The sequence below is a fragment of the Oncorhynchus keta genome, chromosome 22 (genome assembly GCF_023373465.1).
Source record: "Oncorhynchus keta strain PuntledgeMale-10-30-2019 chromosome 22, Oket_V2, whole genome shotgun sequence".
Classification (NCBI taxonomy): domain Eukaryota; kingdom Metazoa; phylum Chordata; class Actinopteri; order Salmoniformes; family Salmonidae; genus Oncorhynchus; species Oncorhynchus keta.
The window spans coordinates 48,090,278-48,107,128 of record NC_068442.1 but is presented as its reverse complement, the minus strand read 5'-3'; the positions used below and the strand labels follow the sequence as shown (position 1 = coordinate 48,107,128).

The window sequence follows — 16,851 nt, the reverse complement described above, 5'->3', positions numbered from 1 at the left end:
CCCGACTAACAGTTATTGTGCCGACTTTGCATCCAGAGGCAGAGGTCGACAGATTAATCGGATTGGCCCCAAAAAAAATTTACACCTTTATTTAATTTTTATTTAACTTGGCAAGTCAGTTAAGAACACATTCTTATCTTCAATGACTGCCTAGAAACGGTGGGTTTAACTGCCTCGTTCAGGGGCAGAACGACAGATTTTCACCTTGTCAGCTCGGGGGATCCAATCTTGCAACCTTACAGTTAACTAGTCGACGTAATAACGACCTGCATCTCTCTCGTTGCACTCCTGCCTGTTACACAAATGCAGTAAGCCAAGGTAAGTTGCTAGCTAGCATTAAACTTATCTTATAAAAAACAATCATAACCACTAGTTAACTACACATGGTTGATGATATTACTAGATATTATCTAGCGTGTCCTGCGTTGCATATAATCTGACTGAGCACACAAGTATCTAAGTATCTGACTGAGAGGTGGTAGGCAGAAGCAGGCGCGTAAACATTCATTCAAACAGCACTCTTGTGCGTTTTTCCAGCATCTCTTAGTTGTGCGTCAAGCATTGCGCTGTTTATGACTTCAAGCCTATCAACTCCCGAGACGAGGCTGGTGTAACCGAAGTGAAATGGCTGGCTAGTTAGTGCGCGCTAATAGAGTTTCAAACTTCACTCGCTCTGAGCCTTGGGGTGGTTGTTTCCCTTGCTCTGCATGGGTAATGCTGCTTCGAAGGTGGCTGTTGTCGTTGTGTTGCTGGTTCGAGCCCAGGTAGGAGTGAGGAGAGGGACGGAAGCTATACTGTTACACTGGCAATACTAAAGTGACTATAAGAACCTCCAATAGTCAACGGTTAATTAAATACAAATGATAGAGGGAAATAGTCCTATAATAACTACAATCTAAAACTTCTTACCTGGGAATATTGAAGACTCATGTTAAAAGGAACCACCGGCTTTCATATATTCTCATGTTCTGAGCAAGGAACTGAAACGTTAGCTTTCTTACAAAGCACATATTGCACTTTTACTTTCTTCTCCAACACTTTGTTTTTGCATTATTTAAACCAAAGTGAACATGTTTCACTATTTATTTGAGGCTAAATTGATTTGTATTGATGTAATATATTAAGTTAAAATAAGTGTTCATTCAGTATTGTTGAAATTGTCATTATTACAAATACATTTTTAATAAATAATAAAAAATAAGACAACATGCACAAACATTTATACTGACTCTACACACACGCATTCACATACAATCATTCATCTGATGCTACTCTGTCATATATCCTGATGCCTAGTCACCTTACCACTATACATACCAACCTCTACCACTCCAGTATCCCTGCACATTGTAAATATGGTATTGGAACTGACCCTGGAGCTGACCCTGGAGCTGACCCTGGAGCTGACCCTGGACGCAGCTTCTTGCTTTCTCATGTTCTACTTATTTCTTGTGAGTTTTTGTTCTACCTTGTTATTTTTGGTTCTATATATCGATTACTGCTTTGTTGGGTTTGGGGGTTGCAAGAAAAGGCAGTTCACTGTTACTCATGACACGTGACATTAAAGGAGACAACAGACAACGTCCAAGCTCATTTCCAGGACTTCCTTCCCCTTTTCACTCAAGTCAGCAGCAACTGTAGCTGGAACTGACCGTCTCTTCCCCACACACCACAGGGTTTCTGGTTAAGAAACTGTGGCACCGGACATTTTAAAACAGATATTTGAGAAAATGTACCAGACCCATATGCATTGGGTGCGTAACCTGATTAGGGTGTCCAGCCACAGTGTTGAGAATGACAGAAATCATACGTATTGTATGGTAATTCATATTAACAACAAAAAAATTCATGCAATTCGAGGACGTAACGAATTCCCGATGGGCACTTTAAAAACGTTAGAAGAACGGTCCATATTAACGGTCCATATTAACTTTTCCTCAGAAAATGAGACGAGTAACGAACAGCAGAATTACTAGCCTGTCAATCTACAGGCTGGTAATTCATATTAACAACAAAAAAATTCATGCAATTCGAGGACGTAACGAATTCCCGATGGGCACTTTAAAAACGTTAGAAGAACGGTCCATATTAACGGTCCATATTAACGGTCCATATTAACTTTTCCTCAGAAAACGAGACGAGTAACGAACAGCAGAATTACTAGCCTGTCAATCTACAATACCCCCGTAGTAAAAAAATAAAATAATTCACCGTCCTATTCGATTGGTCAGCTTGTTGAGAAAGAAATCACAGGGGCCTCCCGGGTGGCACAGTGGTTAAGGGCGCTGTACTGCAGCGCCAGCTGTGCCATCAGAGTCCCTGGGTTCGCGCCCAGGCTCTGTCGTAACCGGCCGCGACATCCGTGGGGCGACGCACAATTGGCCGAGCGTCGTCCGGGTTAGGGAGGGCTTGGTCGGTAGGAATGTCCTTGTCTCATCGCGCACCAGCGACTCCTGTGGCGGGCTGGGCGCAGTGCGCGCTAACCAAGGTTGGTAGGTACACAGTGTTTCCTCCGACACATTGGTGCGGCTGGCTTCCGGGTTGTTAAGAAGCAGTGCGGCTGGTTGGGTTGTGTATCGGAGGACACATGACTTTCAACCTTCGTCTCTCCCGAGCCCATATGGGAGTTGTAGCGATGAGACAAGATAGTAGCTACTACAACAATTGGATACCACGAAATTGGGGAGAAAAAGGGGTAAAAATTCAACAACTACAACAAAAAACACAAAATAAAAAGAGAAAGAAATCACCTTATTGTTAACAGACTCCGGGACAGTTGACAAGAGATCACAAATTCATAAAACCGACAGGTTTGACACACACACTCTCCCACACACACACACACACACTCTCCCACACACACACACACTCTCCCACACACACACACACACTCTCCCACACACACACACACACTCTCCCACACACACACACACTCTCCCACACACACACACACTCTCCCACACTCTCGGGTCTTCGCATGAATCAAATCTGGTGGGAAGTATGACAGAAATTATGTCTGAAACATCCCATTTAGGTTCAATAACAAAATAAATCTAACTTGATTCAGGAGACGTGGTTGAGAGAAATGGCTGGTCAGCCTTATGGATGTGAAATAGGCTGTGTGGAGTAAACAAAGTCACATTCATGACCATTACAGGCTCTTTCAGTGTGCTAAGTGAGTTGTACCAAAAGTGACGACTATCACGAGTTCAACCATGAACTGTTCGAATCAAATTAACATCACATTTTAAACCAGAGAAAGGCCAGAACATGGGACAAACACATTCTCCCCATAGCAGGGAGAATGGATAGTTTTACAGGAGGAGGAGGTGGTGTGTGTGTGTGTGACTGCTTCGTGACTACTGGAGGAGTCGCTCAGTGATTATAGAGTGGTCTAATCTCCCAAGCAGTCACACAGATGAAAGCAAACGTCAACAACATGGCAATGAGGAGAGGCATGGGCCCCTAGTGCCAACCCTCATATCTGTGTAGTTCAATAAACAAGTTAGGAATTATGTGTTGTCGTAATTAAAGGTCGGCTGACTAATCAGCAGGGCCAATTAATTTGGGCCGATTTAAGATTTCATAACAAAAATCGTTAAAATCAGCCTTTTTGGATGCAGATTATGTCAGATTACATCCAGGAGGAAACTGCGTGGCAGGCTGACCTGACCACCTGTTACGTAATATATAATAATAATAATAATAAATGCCATTTAGCTGACGCTTTTATCCAAAGCGACTTACAGTCATGTGTGCATACATTCTACGTATGGGTGGTCCCGGGAATCGAACCCACTACCCTGGCGTTACAAGCGCCATGCTCTACCAACTGAGCCACAGAAGGACCACGTGAGTGCAGCATTAAAAAAAAAGTTAAGTAGCTAGGCTTGCATTAAACTTCTTATAGAAATACAATCCATCTTAACATAATCACTAGTTAACTACACATGGTTGATGATATTACTAGGTTAACTAGCTTGTCCTGCGTTGCATGTAATCAATGCGGTGCCTGTTCATTTATCATCGAATCACAGCCTATTTCAACTTCGCCAAAAGGGTGATGATTTAACAAAAGCGCATTTGCGAGCAGAAAAAAAAAGCACAATTGTTGCACAATCATACCTAACAATAAACATCAATGCCTTTCTTAAAATCAATACATAGAAGTATATATTTTTAAACCTGCATATTTAGTACAAACAAATTCATGTTCGCAGGCAATATTAACTAGGGAAATTGTGTCACTTCTCTTGCGTTCAGTGCAAGCAGAGTCAGGGTATATGCAGCAGTTTGGGCCGCCTGGCTCGTTGCGAACTGTGTGAAGACCATTTCTTCCTAACAAAGGCCGTAATTAATTTGCCAGAATTTTACATAATTATGACATAACATTGAAGGTTGTGCAATATAAGAGCAATATTTAGACTTAGGATTTCACCCGTTCGATAACATACGGAACGATTCCGTATTTCACTGAAAGAATAAATGTTTTGGTTTCAAAATTATAGTTTCCGGATTTCACCATATTAAATGACCTAAGGCTCGTATTTCTGTGTTTATTACTTTATAATTAAGTCTATGAATTGATAGAGCAGTCTAACTGAGCGGTGGTAGGCAGCAGCAGGCTCGTAAGCATTCATTCAAATAGTACTTTACTTTCAAACACGTTTGCCAGCAGCTCTTATCAATGCTTGAAGCACAGCGCTGTTTATGATTTCAAGTCTATCAACTCCTGAGAGTCTGGCAAATACTATAGTGCCTATAAGAACATCCAATAGCCAAAGGTGTGTGGTCCTTCTGTAGCTCAGTTGGTAGAGCATGGCGCTTGTAACGCCAGGGTAGTGGGTTCGATCCCCGGGACCACCCATACGTAGAATGTATGCACACATGACTGTAAGTCGCTTTGGATAAAAGCGTCTGCTAAATGGCATATATTATTATTATTATTATATTAAAGGTATATGAAATACAAATGGTATAGAGAGAAATAGTCGACGCGTCATAATTCCTATAATAACTACAACCTAAAACTTCTTAAACTGGTAATATTGAACCACCAGCTTTCATATGTTCTCATGTTCTGAGCAAGGAACATTAACTCTTTTATTTTTATTTTTTTTTATTTTTTTTTTACATGGCACATATTGCACTTTTACTTTCTTCTCCAACACTGTGTTTTTGTATTATTTAAACCAAATTGAAAATGTTTCATTATTTATTAAAACGAAATAGATTTTATTTGTGAAATGTATTAAGTTCAAATAAAAGTGTTCATTGTTCATTCAGCATTGTAATTGTCATTATCACAAAAATATATCAAAAAAAGGTTTGTTTTTTTAGAGGCCGAATAATCGGTATCGGCGTTTTAAATCGGTATTGGTGTTGAAATATCATAAATCGGTCGACCTCTAGTTGTAATTGTAAACAGTTGAGTCAGAGCTGGTCTACGACTAATGACCTTGTGCATCATACTCTGAGTGCAGCCACAATTCACTGATGCATTAGTATACACACACAAAGAGAACGTTTGCACCAATTTCCATGTTGTCTTATAATACACTACATGACCAAAAGTATGTGGACGCCTGCTCGACAAACATCTCATTTCAACATCACGGGCATTAATATGGAGTTGGTCCCCTCCCTTTGCTGCTATAACAGCCTCCACTCTCCTGGGAAGGCTTTCCACTAGATGTTGGAACATTGCTGCACAGACTTGCTGCACAGACTTGCATCCAGGTCTCTGTGCAGGCCAGTCAAGTTCTTCCACACCGATCTTGACAAACCACTTCTGTATGGACCTCACTTTGTGCACTGGGGCTGAAATAGGAAAGGGCCTTGCCCAAACTGTTCCCACAAAGTTGGAAGCACAGAAACATCTAGAATGTAATTTTATGCTGTAGCATTACATTTTCCCTTCACTGGAACTAAGGTGTCTATCCCAAACCATAAAAACAACCCCAGACCATAATTCCTCATCCACCAAACTTTACAGTTGGCATTATTCATTTGGGCAGGTAGCGTTTTCCTGCAATTTGCCTAACCCAGATTCGTCCGTCCGACTGCCAGATGGTGAAGCGTGATTCATCCCTCCAGAGAATGCGTGTCCACTGCTCCGGAGTCAAATGGCGGCGAGCTTTACACCACTCCAGCCGACGCTTGGCATTGCGCATGGTGATCTCATGCTTGTGTGTGGCTGCTCTGCCATGGAAACCTATTTTATGAAGCTCCCAACTAACAGTTCTGTTAGTGCTGACATTGCTTCCAGAGGCCGTTTGGAAATCAGTAGCGAGTGCTCTAGCAGGGCAGAAATTTGACGAACTGACTTGTTGGAAAGGTGTCATCGTCATATGACGATGCCACGTTGAAAGTCACTAAGCTCTTCAGCAAGGCCATTCTACTGCCAATGTTTGTCTATGGAGACTGCGCGGCGGTGTGCTTGATTTTTTTTTTTACAGCTGTCAGCAACAGCTGTGGCTGAAATAGCCTAATCTACTTATTTGAAGGGGTGTCCACATACTTTTATAAATATAGTGTAGCGCGGTACATTATACAATAAGGTCTGTATTGTGGAAAGCACGAAAAGGATTGCTTTGATTGGCAGTTAGTTAATACAACATGGATAAAACGGTTGTCGCTATAGTCTATTTCCTCAGGACTGAGCCTCTTCCCAAAACTTAGCAAACAGAGGTGGCTTGTTGCTAACACCCTGGCCTTAGAACACTGTACAAATGTGGTGTTAGTTAGCTGCCAAATTACATAAACTGATCATTTATTGCATGCAAATCCCTGCGTCATACACAGATAACACTGGAGACTAAAGTCAATCAAATAGCAAACGCTGACCTCATCTAGTTAGGCGCCTGTCCTGCAAACACAAACAATGATTCATTAACCCCGGCAATGTTAATTCTATAAAACAGCTAACCCTTGGGGACGCATCCATTTGCCATACCAAAAAACATTGGTTCCTTCCAGAGTTTGCAGGTTAAGTAGCTATTTAACTAACGTTAGCTAGCTAGCTAGTTAGTTTAGCGAATGCTAGTTTAGCTAACACATATGAGGTATTATTGGATGTGACATGGTACTGAACTGAGGAAAACATTTTAAAAATATATATATTTCAGATGTTTTTGTATTCGTAAACATCCAAAATGTAGTCAACGAGCTAGTCGACTAAGCTAACTTTAGTTAACAAGCATCAACATTCAAACTTGGTTAGCTAGCTTGGTTAGCCGAGTCCCGACCCAGTCCCTCACCTGCGTTCCTCGGCTTTTTCCTCCGAAGTAATCTCCATTTCCTCGGAGCAGGGGGGAAACTGAATACGGTATCAGCTTCCCCCCAAGTCCCCTTCCAGTATGTACAAGTCACCGGCCACTTACAGTCAGTCGGTGGCTTAAAATTAGCTCGTCGCATTCACTTTTGACTAGGAGTGTGACTGTAGTCCAACATTAGCGCTGTCAAGTGTCAAAATCACAAGTCTAAACAGCAGGACAGGCCCGAACAGAAAGACACAACCACATGACTTCAGTGGGCGGGGTTGATGTTTCTCAGGCTCCGACTCAAACTCTTTGACACAGGTTGATTTTGTCGGTGATAATATTGACATGTTTTTTTTGCTGGAGCTATTTAATGCAAACTAGCCTCATACTGATCTGATCTGTGAGTTATTCTAATGAACATGCCTGCATATTTTCTACCTTACCCAAGTATCCTCTATTCTCTGTTGAATCAAGTCTGGGACATTAAATGTAAAGTTTCACATTATTAATTGTAGCTGGTGGGGGATTAATTAATGACAGCCCTGAACGCCACTTTTTTTTAAAAAGTGAAGTGTGATAGAGTGAGAGAGGGAGAGAGCGAGAAAGAGAGAGAACCCTTCACCACCAGCAGGTGTATATAAATAAATAAATAAATAAATAAATAAATATATATATATATATATATATATATATATATATATATATATATATATATGACGATGCCACGTTGAAAGTCACTAAGCTCTTCAGTAAGGCCATTCTACTGCCAATGTTTGTCTATGGAGATTGCGTGGCGGTGTGCTTGATTTTAGGCTGATACTATATATATATGTATAGTATCAGTCAAAAGTTTGGACACACCAACTCATTCAAGGGTTTTCCTTTATTTGTACTATTTTCTACATTTTAGAATAATAGTAAAGACATCCAAACTGTGAAATAACACAGGAATCATGCAGTAACCAAAAAAGTGTTAAACAAGTCCAAATAGATTTGAGATTCTTCAAAGTAGCCACCTTTTGCCTTGACAGATCTGCACACTCGTGACATTCTCTCAACCAGCTTCATGAGGTAGTCACCTGGAATGCATTTCAATTAACAGGTGTGCCTTGTTAAAAGTGAATTTGTGTAATTCCTTCTTAATGCATTTGAGCCAATCAGTTGTGTTGTGACAAGGTATGGGTGCTATACAGAAGATAGCTCTATTTGGTAAAAGACAAAGTCCATATTATGGCAAGAACAGCTCAAATAAGCAAAGAGAAACGACAGTCCATCATTACTTTAAGACATGAAGGTCAGTCAATGCGGAAATTTCAGGAACTTTGAAAGTTTCTTCAAGTGCAGTCAAGCGCAAAACCATCAAGCTCTATGATGAAACTGGCTCTCATGAGGACTGCCACAGGAAAGGAAGAGCCAGAGTTACCTCTGCTGCAGAGGATAAGTTCATTAGAGTTAACTGGACCTCAGATTGCAGCCCAAATAAATGCTTCACAGAGTTCAAGTAACAGACACATCTCAACATCAACTGTTCAAAGGAGACTGTGTGAATCAGGCCTTAATGATCAAATTGCTGCAGAGAAACCACTACTAAAGGACACCAATAAGAAGAAGAGACTTGCTTGGGCCAAGAAACACAAGCAATGGACATTAGACTGGTGGAAATCTGTCCTTTGGTCTGATGAGTCCAAATGTGAGATTTTTGGTTCCAACCGCCGTGTCTTTGTGAGACGCAGAGTAGGTGAACGGATGATCTCTGCATGTGTGGTTCCCACTGTGAAGCATGGAGGAGGAGGTGTGATGGTGTGGGGGTGCTTTGCTGGTGACACTGTCAGTGATTTATTTAGAATTCAAGGCATACTTAACCAGCATGGCAACCACAGCATTCTGCAACGATACTCCATCTCATCTGGTTAGCGCTTAGTGGGACTATAATTTGTTTTTCAACAGGACAATGACCCAAAACACACCTCCAGGCTGTGTAAGAGCTATTTGACCAAGAAGGAGAGTGATAGAGTGCTGCATGTGATATAAAGCAGATTACCTGGCCTCCACAATCCCCCGACCTCAACCCAATTCAACCCAATTCGTTCCCAGGCTGTGTCACAACCGGCCGTGATAGGGATTCCCATAGCGCGGAGTGCAATTGAGAGCTTGCCTGGGGGGGTTGGCTGTGGGGGTAGGCCATCATTGTAAATAAGAATTTGTTCTTAACTGACTTGCCTAGTTAAATAAAGTTTTTTTTAAAGAGTGAAGGAAAAGCGACCAAAAAGTGCTCAGCATATGTGGGAACTCCTTCAAAACTGTTGGAAAAGCATTCCTCTAGAAGCTGGTTGAGAGAATATGTGTCCAAACTTTTGACTGGTACTGTATATATATATATATATATATATATATATATATATATATATATATATATATATATATATATATATATATATATATATATATATATATATATATATATATATATATATATATTCTAGGTTTCTAGCACAGACCATATGTATAGACAGGATATATATATATATACAGTGGGGCAAAAAAGTATTTAGTCAGCCACCAATTGTGCATGTTCTCCCACTTAAAAAGATGAGAGAGGCCTGCAATTTTCATCATAGGTACCACTTCAACTATGACAGACAAAATGAAGAAAAAAAATCCAGAGAATCACATTGTAGGATTTTTAATGAATTTATTTGCAAATTATGGTGGAAAATAAGTATTTGGTCAACTACAAACAAGCAAGATATCTGGCCCACTGTATATATATATATATATATATATATATATATATATATATATATATATATATATATATATATATATATATATATACTGTCTATACATACTGTCTGTGCTAGAAACCTAGAAACCTACATTTCATACAAAGCCTGCTAATATCTTGACAATGCTGCCATCAGCTGGTGCTGAAGGGTTCTCTCTCTTTCTCACTTTCTCCCTCTCAATTCAATTCAATTTGAGGGCTTTATTGGCATGGGAAAATATATGTTAACATTGCCAAAGCAAGTGAAGTAGATAATAAACAAAAGAAAAATAAACAACAAAAATGAACTGTAAACATTACACATTACACTCACAGAAGTTCCAAAAGAATAAAGACATTTGAAATGTCATATTATGTCTATATACAGTGTTTTAACGATGTCCACAGTAGCAGATTTAGGTGTGCCCAGGGCATAATCTTGCCTGGGGCCTGCACAATTTTGGGGGGAATGGTGACATATCACTAATTTGCATGTTACGTCAATGATATCATGTCACCGTGTGGGACAATGAACCTTTTCGGAGTAGGCGCCCTGATTCTAGTTTGTGAGCTCGGCAGGCTACTGCCTGGGAAGGTCTCCCATTCATAAGTACGAGATGGGGAGGGGGACAGGGGTAGGTTCTCCCCACTGGAAGCCCGAGGTAGGGGAGCGGGGGAATCTATCAAATAGCGCATCTCTAACTTTGTACAGTACTAATGCAATTAGTAAAATCAGCCACACTACGAAATGCTACCAAATAAGCCACAATTAATTCATAATACTGTGCATATATAGTTTCACAGATATATTGTTAGCATTTTTTTCTGGTTTGTGCGAAATCGTTAAGAATAATATAAAACCAGTCTGCACAGCACCAAGGTGAATTGGTTTTGTCTTGACTCTTGGTCGACAGTGTTGGAGGATGGGTAATGTAGTCTTGACTCTTGGTTAACAGTGTTGGGGGATGGGTAATGTAGTCTTGACTCTTGGTCGACAGTGTTGGAGGATGGGTAATGTAGTCTTGACTCTTGGTTAACAGTGTTGGGGGATGGGTAATGTAGTCTTGATTCTTGGTCGACAGTGTTGGGGGATGGGTAATGTAGTCTTGACTCTTGGTCGACAGTGTTGGAGGATGGGTAATGTAGTCTTGACTCTTGGTTGACAGTGTTGGGGGATGGGTAATGTAGTCTTGACTCTTGGTCGACAGTGTTGGAGGATGGGTAATGTAGTCTTGATTCTTGGTTAACAGTGTTGGGGGATGGGTAATGTCGTCTTGACTCTTGGTTAACAGTGTTGGGGGTGGGGTAATGTAGTCTTGATTCTTGGTTAACAATGTTGGGGGATGGGTAATGTAGTCTTGACTCTTGGTTAACAATGTTGGGGGATGGGTAATGTAGTCTTGATTCTTGGTTAACAGTGTTGGGGGATGGGTAATGTAGTCTTGACTCTTGGTTAACAGTGTTGGGGGATGGGTAATGTAGTCTTGACTCTTGGTTGACAGTGTTGGGGAATGGGTAATGTAGTCTTGACTCTTGGTTAACAGTGTTGGGGGATGGGTAATGTAGTCTTGATTCTTGGTTGACAGTGTTGGGGGATGGGTAATGTAGTCTTGACTCTTGGTTGACAGTGTTGGGGAATGGGTAATGTAGTCTTGACTCTTGGTTAACAGTGTTGGGGGATGGGTAATGTAGTCTTGACTCTTGGTTGACAGTGTTGTGGGATGGGTAATGTAGTCTTGACTCTTGGTTGACAGTGTTGGGGAATGGGTAATGTAGTCTTGACTCTTGGTTAACAGTGTTGGGGGATGGGTAATGTAGTCTTGACTCTTGGTTGACAGTGTTGGGGGATGGGTAATGTAGTCTTGACTCTTGGTTGACAGTGTTGGGGGATGGGTAATGTAGTCTTGACTCTTGGTTGACAGTGTTGGGGGATGGGTAATGTAGTCTTGACTCTTGGTTGACAGTGTTGGGGGATGGGTAATGTAGTCTTGACTCTTGGTTGACAGTGTTGGGGGATGGGTAATGTAGTCTTGACTCTTGGTTGACAGTGTTGGGGGATGGGTAATGTAGTCTTGACTCTTGGTTGACAGTGTTGGGGGATGGGTAATGTAGTCTTGACTCTTGGTTAACAGTGTTGGGGGATGGGTAATGTAGTCTTGACTCTTGGTTGACAGTGTTGGGGGATGGGTAATGTAGTCTTGACTCTTGGTTGACAGTGTTGGGGGATGGGTAATGTAGTCTTGATTCTTGGTTGACAGTGTTGGGGGATGGGTAATGTAGTCTTGATTCTTGGTTAACAATGTTGGGGGATGGGTAATGTAGTCTTGACTCTTGGTTGACAGTGTTGGGGGATGGGTAATGTATTGATGCTGGAGTGCCAAATCAACACAAATGGATAAGAAAAGGTCTAAGCCATCAGTTGCCCAGTTTAGGAAAAAGAAGAAGAGGAGAAACACGCAAAAGATAAAGATGTGCAGCTACGTCATCTCTTTGTTAGTATAATATTATGCATGTAATGAAATAGGCTAGTATAACACTTATGTTTGTTAGCCTATGTTGCTATTACACATAGGGCGACAATATTCAACAACTAGCTTAATTTCACACAGTTTCATCATGATAATGTGTGTAGCCTGCAGCAAAACGATTACAACCTTACGAGCACATTATTGATTTGGTTAACTTTCATTGAGGTGACATCATAAAGGTTTTCTGTGATTGTATTGACTTGGTCCTGAGCTCAGTAAGGGGAATTTCCAATGCTACAGGCTAACTTGTTGTTATTTCGTACCTTTTGTGATATATTGAGTCTTAAGGGTTGTCTTATAACTAGAATTAGCCAGAATTAGCCAAGGAGGTTGTATGGTTCATTTGGTTCCTATTCTGAAAGTTTGCTAAATTGTGCATAATGACATGTATATTTAATTGTGGAACAAAATGTATTTAGGGTGTCAGACTCATATATTGTATTTCAAATTCAGGGGCACTTCTGAAATATTTTGGAGCACCTCTTGGCATTGGCCAGGATGAGGAGCCATCTACCTCCTCAGCCACACAGGTGTCTTCACAAATGTTGTCTGAGCCTGAGGATGAAGACCCATTTGCTTCCACTTCTCCCCAGCAGGATTCCTCAGGTGTGTTTGTGGGTACACGCACGTGTGTTTATGTGTGTGTGTGTGTGTGTGTGTTTGTGGGTACACGCACGTGTGTTTATGTGTGTGTGTGTGTGTGTGTGTGTGTGTGTGTGTGTGTGTGTGTGTGTGTGTGTGTGTGTGTGTGTGTGTGTGTGTGTGTGTGTGTGTGTGTGTGTGTGTGTGTTTGTGGGTACACGCACGTGTGTTTATGTGTGCATCCCTGCATAACATAAACTAAATAAATGATTTCCCTTTTGCAAAGTTTTAAGTTTCCATATTGTAGGTAACAATGATGGTTTTATTATTACTGGGTTTGTATGGGTAATGTATGGATGTTCCACCACTATAAATGCTGTGAATAACATGTGTAAACTAATGCCCTTGTGCTCTCCATTAGAAATGCCTGTAGCAGCATCCCCACCAAACCCTGCTGCTGAGGATGAACCACTGTCTACAGACCCTGCTACTGAGGATGAACCACTGTCTACAGACCCTGCTGCTGAGGATGAACCACTGTCTACAGACCCTGCTACTGAGGATGAACCACTGTCTACAGATCCTGCTACTGAGGATGAACCACTGTCTACAGACCCTGCTGACTGAGGATGAACCACTGTCTACAGACCCTGCTAACTGAGGATGAACCACTGTCTACAGACCCTGCTGCTGAGGATGAACCACTGTCTACAGATCCTGCTGCTGAGGATGAACCACTGTCTACAGACCCTGCTGCTGAGGATGAACCACTGTCTACAGACCCTGCTACTGAGGATGAACCACTGTCTACAGACCCTGCTGACTGAGGATGAACCACTGTCTACAGACCCTGCTGACTGAGGATGAACCACTGTCTACAGATCCTGCTGCTGAGGATGAACCACTGTCTACAGACCCTGCTGCTGAGGATGAACAACTGTCTATAGACCCTGCTGCTGAGGATGAACCACTGTCTACAGATCCTGCTGCTGAGGATGAACCACTGTCTACAGACCCTGCTGCTGAGGATGAACAACTGTCTATAGACCCTGCTGCTGAGGATGAACCACTGTCTACAAACCCTGCTGCTGAGGATGAACCACTGTCTACAGACCCTGCTGACTGTGGATGAACCACTGTCTACAGACCCTGCTACTGAGGATGAACCACTGTCTACAGACCCTGCTACTGAGGATGAACCACTGTCTACAAACCCTGCTGCTGAGGATGAACCACTGTCTACAGACCCTGCTACTGAGGATGAACCACTGTCTACAAACCCTGCTGACTGTGGATGAACCACTGTCTACAGACCCTGCTACTGAGGATGAACCACTGTCTACAGACCCTGCTGCTGAGGATGAACCACTGTCTACAGACCCTGCTGCTGAGGATGAACAACTGTCTACAGACCCTGCTGCTGAGGATGAACCACTGTCTACAGACCCTGCTAACTGAGGATGAACCACTGTCTATAGACCCTGCTGCTGAGGATGAACCACTGTCTATAGACCCTGCTGCTGAGGATGAACCACTGTCTACAGACCCTGCTGACTGAGGATGACCCACTGTCTACAGATCCTGCTACTGAGGATGAACCACTGTCTATAGACCCTGCTGCTGAGGATGAACCACTGTCTATAGACCCTGCTGCTGAGGATGAACCACTGTCTATAGACCCTGCTGCTGAGGATGAACCACTGTCTACAGACCCTGCTGCTGAGGATGAACCACTGTCTATAGACCCTGCTGCTGAGGATGAACCACTGTCTATAGACCCTGCTGCTGAGGATGAACCACTGTCTATAGACCCTGCTGCTGAGGATGAACCACTGTCTACAGACCCTGCTGCTGAGGATGAACCACTGTCTACAGACCCTGCTAACTGAGGATGAACCACTGTCTACAGATCCTGCTGCTGAGGATGAACCACTGTCTACAGATCCTGCTGCTGAGGATGAACCACTGTCTACAGACCCTGCTAACTGAGGATGAACCACTGTCTACAGACCCTGCTGCTGAGGATGAACCACTGTCTACAGACCCTGCTAACTGAGGATGAACCACTGTCTACAGACCCTGCTAACTGAGGATGAACCACTGTCTACAGACCCTGCTGCTGAGGATGAACCACTGTCTACAGACCCTGCTGCTGAGGATGAACCACTGTCTACAGACCCTGCTAACTGAGGATGAACCACTGTCTACAGACCCTGCTGCTGAGGATGAACCACTGTCTACAGACCCTGCTGCTGAGGATGAACCACTGTCTACAGACCCTGCTAACTGAGGATGAACCACTGTCTACAGACCCTGCTGCTGAGGATGAACCACTGTCTACAGACCCTGCTAACTGAGGATGAACCACTGTCTACAGACCCTGCTGCTGAGGATGAACCACTGTCTACAGACCCTGCTAACTGAGGATGAACCACTGTCTACAGACCCTGCTAACTGAGGATGAACCACTGTCTACAGACCCTGCTGCTGAGGATGAACCACTGTCTACAGACCCTGCTGCTGAGGATGAACCACTGTCTACAGACCCTGCTAACTGAGGATGAACCACTGTCTACAGACCCTGCTGATGAGGATGAACCACTGTCTACAGACCCTGCTGCTGAGGATGAACCACTGTCTACAGACCCTGCTAACTGAGGATGAACCACTGTCTACAGACCCTGCTGCTGAGGATGAACCACTGTCTACAGACCCTGCTAACTGAGGATGAACCACTGTCTACAGACCCTGCTGCTGAGGATGAACCACTGTCTACAGACCCTGCTAACTGAGGATGAACCACTGTCTACAGACCCTGCTAACTGAGGATGAACCACTGTCTACAGATCCTGCTGCTGAGGATGAACCACTGTCTACAGATCCTGCTGCTGAGGATGAACCACTGTCTACAGACCCTGCTGCTGAGGATGAACCACTGTCTACAGACCCTGCTAACTGAGGATGAACCACTGTCTACAGACCCTGCTGCTGAGGATGAACCACTGTCTACAGACCCTGCTAACTGAGGATGAACCACTGTCTACAGACCCTGCTAACTGAGGATGAACCACTGTCTACAGATCCTGCTGCTGAGGATGAACCACTGTCTACAGACCCTGCTAACTGAGGATGAACCACTGTCTACAGACCCTGCTAACTGAGGATGAACCACTGTCTACAGATCCTGCTGTTGAGGATGAACCACTGTCTACAGACCCTGCTGCTGAGGATGAACCACTGTCTACAGACCCTGCTAACTGAGGATGAACCACTGTCTACAGATCCTGCTGCTGAGGATGAACCACTGTCTATAGACCCTGCTGCTGAGGATGAACCACTGTCTACAGACCCTGCTGACTGAGGATGAACCACTGTCAACAGACCCTGCTGCTGAGGATGAACCACTGTCAACAGACCCTGCTGCTGGCCTTCAGTTCTGACTGACAGAATTAGGACACAACTAGTTTGCAGAGGACCAAGAAAGGTACCACCTAACTTTGTTTTCCAAGGAATGAGGAATGAGAGTGATGGAAGAAGATGCCACCACCAGTATTTCAGGAAGACCTTAGTGAGTGGTGAAACAATCCCTAGGAGTTGGTTGATGTATTCTGAAAGAAACAACAGCCTCTTCTGCTTCTTCTTTTTTCTAAGAACATTTATTTAACAAACTCAGGACTGACAGACTGGAAACATGCCATAGAGAGCCCTTATTTTC

General features: G+C 43.0%; 1 protein-coding gene across 4 annotated transcripts in view; it reads right to left on the bottom strand.

Annotated features, from left to right (window-relative positions):
• The window catches only part of LOC118400695 (run domain Beclin-1-interacting and cysteine-rich domain-containing protein-like), a 128,907-nt gene that overhangs the window by 50,604 nt on the left and 61,452 nt on the right, over positions 1 to 16,851 (bottom strand). Inside the window, exon 1 of one of the 4 annotated variants that reach the window (XM_052475411.1) lies at positions 7,260 to 7,563. The exons of the other annotated variants lie outside the window; for them this stretch is intronic. Within the exon in view, the coding sequence (XP_052331371.1) occupies positions 7,260 to 7,297 (38 nt within the window). The 5' untranslated portion in view covers positions 7,298 to 7,563. Of the gene's footprint in view, positions 1 to 7,259; positions 7,564 to 16,851 lie in introns of those variants that run through there. 4 annotated transcript variants of the gene reach the window in all.